The 5,892-nt window shown below is 53.9% G+C and overlaps 1 protein-coding gene across 1 annotated transcript; it reads right to left on the reverse strand.

The window, feature by feature from the left end:
* Positions 1-2,412: 2,412 nt before the first annotated feature.
* On the reverse strand, positions 2,413-3,318 carry CORC01_14442 (endonuclease/Exonuclease/phosphatase; the record flags this gene model as incomplete). Its single annotated transcript, XM_022626053.1, has 1 exon — positions 2,413-3,318. The coding sequence occupies one exon, from the start codon at positions 3,316-3,318 to the stop codon at positions 2,413-2,415; it is 906 nt and encodes a 301-aa protein (XP_022467437.1).
* Positions 3,319-5,892: the final 2,574 nt, after the last annotated feature.

Below are 5,892 nucleotides of genomic sequence, written 5' to 3' on the forward strand. Positions count from 1 at the left end.
AGCTCACTACAACTGGCGTCACTCAGGGCCGTGTTTTTTTGGCATGAGGAAGAGAGGATAATGCTGTTCTGAAGTTGAATTGGAATTTTCCAATACAAACCGCTGGGCTACCTACCTTATTATCCTTGGTTCACAAAAACGTGTATTCGTTTTCGGTTAAAGGGCTGGGGTGTGTGTGCAAGAAGAAGAAGAAAAAAAAAAAAGGGAAAAGTCACTCAGGGTTGGTGATCGACAGAGACAGCAGTCTGGGTGCGCGCCCCACGGTTGACGACCCAGATCTGGCTCGAGCCAAACATCAGGAGACGATTCCTGTCCTTTTGATGCCATCCTAGGCAACCGGGCGCCTTCAAGTCGTAATCAAGCAGAGTCTGCACACAATGCAGAACCGCCTCCATCGCTGTTCAGCATCGCATCGCCAACGCACTTGCGCCGGAAAGCCCAATCATGGGCCCGACCCACCCGGTCAGGAATGCAATTTCCTGCAGTCCGGGCCCGCTCGCTTTTCTCATAGGGCGGGGCCGGAACGGCAATGAGAGTCATCGTTCCCTCTCGGATTTGAATGGCTGCTTTACTTGCCTACTTGTCCATGCATGGACTGGTCTCCTTGACTTATTGAACGAGACCATGTGAGATGGCATCACGATGCCGAACTGCTGCAGTGTTGCACGTCTAGATCTGTCTCCCCGCGTCTTGCTCTGTCGGCAAACATGCGTCTGATAGAGCTGCGTATCTTGGGGTAATGTGCCCTTGTCCCTCCGTGCCTTAATAGCGGGTACCGAACTCGCTGGAAGAACGGCACTGTTTGCAGGACCAGCATCACCGGGGTACACATCCCCGAGATCTACATCATGTAGTTGTGGTCAAGTCATTCAAGTTTGTTCTCAAGGTAACTCCGAAAGACGTGTCGCCATGTCAGAGTTGTTTTCGCCTTATTGGCTGCGTATCTGTAGTCGAACGTGGTGTCGAACACCACACCATCGGCTCCGATAGGCCGTCCGCGTCAGCCTGTTGATGCAGACTAAGGACTCCAATTGTGCTGTACTGAGGTCTCCCCTCCATCCTTTCGAGTAAAGTAGACTGTCGCGATTCGAAATCGGCATGGTAATCCATGCCTGAAGCATCCAAAGAAAAGGAGACATGGAGAAGCATGTGCGATTGATATTTGCCTCGTTGGCGCCGAGTCCGTTCTCCACGCGTTGTACCCAACTGCGCATTCCGGCTGCATGACATGCACTCATCCCACGTGCATTAACACCGTACACCAGCGCCTACTCTGCTTAAAATCCATCTAGCGCGAGGACATACCGAAACGGGCTCGAGTGAGTCCCTCCCGGAGCCTCTCGTGGCTCCGTCTTATTGAGGAAGCTAGTTAGAGTTGGTCCTCTCCTCGTTGAGGTGTGGAGCATCGTCGCATCCAAGGCATAGAACCGGTCGCCGGGGTCCTCGGTTCGGTATCTTGCGGAGGTTTGCGCCTCCTACTCAACACCTTCGCGGTTAACTGTCTCGGGCCATTGATGCTGAAGTCGGTCTGTAATCTGTGCGAAGCTGCTGAACCAGTCAACGACCACAATTAAAGACATCGCGATGACAAATTCTATGCCCGAGAAAGAAATATTAATCTTGTGCTTAGAAATGCGGAGGCCGAGGAAGCAGGTTCTAACGAACGTCTTCAGCTGTATGTATCCATCAAGATCCCTAGATCTGATGCACGCCACGGTTGCATTGTTCAGTAATTTCGCACATCATCGAGGTTGGCGGGCCTGCTATTTGTCCGATATCCCGCTCTTGGACTCTCGAAATGCATGGAGCCGAGAGCGGATGGTGCTGCAAAGAAGCGATGGCCTGACATGTCGGCATGTTCGAGACGGACGGATCGACAGACAGTTGTTGGTTGTGGAGCGAGGGACTCGACACCATCTTGGAGCCACACCGCCTTTTCGCTTGAGGAATAATCTCTCAACGCCACTGTCGAAAGCATTCCAAGCACGCCACATTGATTGAACGTAACGTAGTTGCCGCAAAGAAGCCGTACCGTAAAGATAGGATGAACAAAGCCAATCCGGTACGCAGAACGATTTGGGAGGATAAACTGCCTTGATCATGCTGGTTGCGAACGCCCGTTGACTTAATTTGGAGGCTTGAATTGTTGCAATACCACTTGTCGTTGGCAGCGCAAGTCGACCCTCCCGTTCCCTGTTGGCACGGGACCTTGTCGCTGAATGCTGAGCAACTGCCGAGGTACTTCGCCCGCCAGCCAGAATCACTCGACACGGAGACCTTAGAATGCTGGAGACGCAGGGAGCTTGTCTCGGAGACTCGGGCAGGCCCAGATCTGCCACCCCAACGTTGCCCGGTTTGCGTGGCGTTGCACAGAAATCGACGATTCAAGCCACGATTGCAAGGCGGTAGTGTTCAAGACATCTTGCTGGCCGTCCGTAAGACAGGAATCTCAACGTCGGCGACTACAGGCCTGTGGTCAGACAGATAAATCTCGTCATCGAATTTGTTCGACAACACGCCAAATCTCTTGATAGTAGCCGGGCTTGGATCTTTCACAAACAAAAAGTCGATCCTCTTCGGCTCCTCATCCGGTTCGTCGAACGACGTGTAGGTGATTTCGTTTCCGTATCGCTTTGCTTGGGGGACCTGGGTTGAGACATCAACCATGCCTGACTCCGGTGCCACCATTGTCTTGTATGCATTGTCATCCGGCGTACTGTTGAAGTCACCCGCGAGAAGGACAGCCGTCGGAGGTTTACCGTTTGCGCCCTTGCTCCACTCTTGGGCAACGTCGAGAAGCAGCTTGGCGCTCTCCTCTCGAGCCAAAACGCCTCGGTGATCGAAATGCGTACTCATGACAACTACTCGCGTGTCGGTTTGTTTGTCGAGAAACTCCCCGACGGTGACAACGCGGTTCAGTGCCGCATCCCATCCCCTAGATGGCTTACCCGGCGTTTTGCTCAACCACAGAGTTTCGTTCCTCTCGCACTGCCAGCGCTCAACCTGGTAAAACACTGGTGAAAACTCGCCACCTCGCTTCCCATCATCACGACCGACGCCCACATGACCCCACGCAGGACCGAGGCAAGACTGGATATCTTCGAGTTGCGAGTAGAGAGCTTCTTGCAGGCAGATGATTGCTGACTCGTGGCCAGCCGTGATGAAGTCCAACTGGTTGCAGAGCTTCGGACCCCGAAAGCTCCACGGTCTCTCGTTGGGGGTGGGCTTCTCTGTAGCATACCGAATGTTCTGGCTCACCAGGCGGAGCGACATGGAACTTGCTGCTGCAGCCTTTGAGTTGTCGAGCTTGACAAGCATTGTCACTACGTCACTTCGTGATGAACAATGAGTCGAGAATTGAGATGTGTTGTCCAGACAGACTTCGTCAGCGGGTAGCCTGACAGTAGGCCGGGGCCGTGCGCCTTAGCTGCGGAGACTAGGTTGACGGATCAGAAAGAATGCCCAGGGGAAGATTATGGGCGCGGACAGCAACAGAAATTGTGGGTTGAGAAGATCCGATGGGCCTGGCTCAGTCATACCTCGAATTGATGAGGTGTCGTTGGATGAACTGAACCTTTGACGTTGGAACAAAGCTGAAGCTCGCTTTATTTGAGATGGAAAGAGCAGGCATCCTCCTGCCCCAACTGCCAAGTGGGTCACGTGCTGGATCCTGGAACATGGCGGGGAGGATCCAGCAACGCTCGGTGGCCCAAGCTCCTGCATTCTTTGGCGATCCGGGGTCTGCTATTTCCGCCTCCCCCGCATCGTCTTGGAACTGGATTCCAAACTGAGCAGCCATCCCAGTTCGATTTCAGTGCCTATACCACCACCACGATTATGTTAGTGAGTCAGCCTCGAACATGAGCCAAACTACGCCGCGGATCCTGGAAAATCGGCATGTTGACTTCAAGTCTGTCAAATATCGCATTGGCGCCTAGCATTCCTGCTGATGCCTTCACCGCTAGTCACCGGCGCCAGTCTCTAATGGAATTCCTTGGAAACGTCCACCCTCGTAGTAGTTCATAGCTCGGAGGCCGTCGTCCGCTCCCAAGTCTTATCTCCGCATTCTCGTTGGATGCGCGACCAGCCCTCCCTCCATCTCGACGTCCCGAGACTTCGGATGGCGTTCTTACGTGGGAATGGCAGGTAAGGTAAGCTGGGGCAGACAATAGTCTCACTGCCTCCCGGGTCGATTACTCACTATCAATGGATAATCAGGGAAACCTAGTGTCACCCGATCCCTCCAGCCTTCCCCAAAAAGCCGGCTTCCCAGTAAGCGTGTTTGCGCGGCGGGCTGATACCGGCACGGCGACCCACAAACCAGTCACGTTCTTGTCACGGCCCGCTGCCCGACTTCATTTACGAGACGTGATTCAGGCCTCATGGGATGGCAGCGGCTATAGTGCAAGTGGACGATCGTCCGCCCTTGTCAAATCCAAGTCATGACGCAATGTGTACACAGCTGAGAAAGCAGCTGACTTCCTCAACTCAAGACAAAACCTTGCAGATAAATCAGAGCTATTAGGACGAACTATCGACATGTCCACGTCAATACGGGGGGCCTTGCTCGACTGCTTCATATGTCGCGAGCTCTCGGGGGTTTCTCGGAGGACTCTAGGAAGACCAGGAGCCTCATAATCGAAAACGAGTGTGCTGCACGTCTATCTCGCAGCGGTTCATGCACCGTGACGATCTCTAATTTTGAGGCTGAGAGTGGTGCAGGATTCGGATGGGTCACTCGCCGAAGCGAGCGGCGAGAAGCAAGGCTCGCAACTCACCGAGGAATTATTGGAGTTTGAGTTGACTGCCTATTGTCCAATCTGCGGCGCGGTGTGAGGCCGGTCTGTCGACCTGACTCAAATGCGCCACTTCGAGGCGTCATGCAAGGTACACCAGCCGCTCCAGCAAGCGTAGGAGGGCAATCAAAACTTGTCCCTTGCCCACTCTAGCGAGAGCAGTTGTCTTGCACAATCCTTGCTCGCTGGTTTATGGCCTCGAAAATGCGCACCAGTCAAGCGATAATGGTTTTGCAAACTGGGGGAGTCGGCACGTTCGGTTGGCGCTATGGCGGGCAAGGTAGTCATCTGCCTGACTCGGCCTCCAATCGGTACGTGTAGTGGGTGCCAGTCTGTCTCAGCTTATTCATATAAGCCGCGGTAGTCGCGCGCCGGACGACACCCACACGGAGGAACGCGAAGCAACCAAAAGACGGGATTTCCTGCTGTCTGCCAGGAAATATGACAGATTCAATACGAATCCCAGCCCGGACCTCAGCTTACCACCACTTTCGGATGCGAATCTCCGCTTCTGGCAACACCACGGCCATTTGGAGACCTGCACAGCTCTTTCAGCAGCTCTTTCAGACACTTCTGGCGGGTGAGGAGTCACGCTCTCATAGGCCTCCTCCACGTGGGGGTTGATGGTGGCTGGATGCCCCGCGATGTTGAGACCTCAGCACTGGGCAACTAGCACTGGTGACCACCATCTTCCAGCCATACAAGGCAGCGCTTGGCTGGTTGATGTGACTGAGCCGAATCATCAGCCAGCCCGCAACCTTGTCAGTGTGCGTGCTTGCTTGCGTGTGTATGTGTGTGTGTGGGTAGGTGAAGGCAGTGTCGGATAACATCCGCCTTCAACCTCTCTGCCTGCTGAGGCTGCGATACGAATATATAAGTACGAGTACACCGCCTCGTCTTCCATCCGTCTTCACCCACGTCTGTCGCGTTTTACAGCATCGTATCAGTGCTGAAATCAGAGACGTCCCCTTGTTCCTTGCCTCTTTCTTTTGGTTTACTTTTGAGCCGGCCAGGCCGGCGAGGACCTGACACGTCTTGCCAGTGATTGCTGTTCAGACGCCTTCCGAAACTACCCATTTTTCAAAATAACGGCACG

The sequence above is a fragment of the Colletotrichum orchidophilum genome, assembly GCF_001831195.1.
Source record: "Colletotrichum orchidophilum strain IMI 309357 chromosome Unknown Scaffold_295.1, whole genome shotgun sequence".
NCBI classification, from domain to species: domain Eukaryota; kingdom Fungi; phylum Ascomycota; class Sordariomycetes; order Glomerellales; family Glomerellaceae; genus Colletotrichum; species Colletotrichum orchidophilum.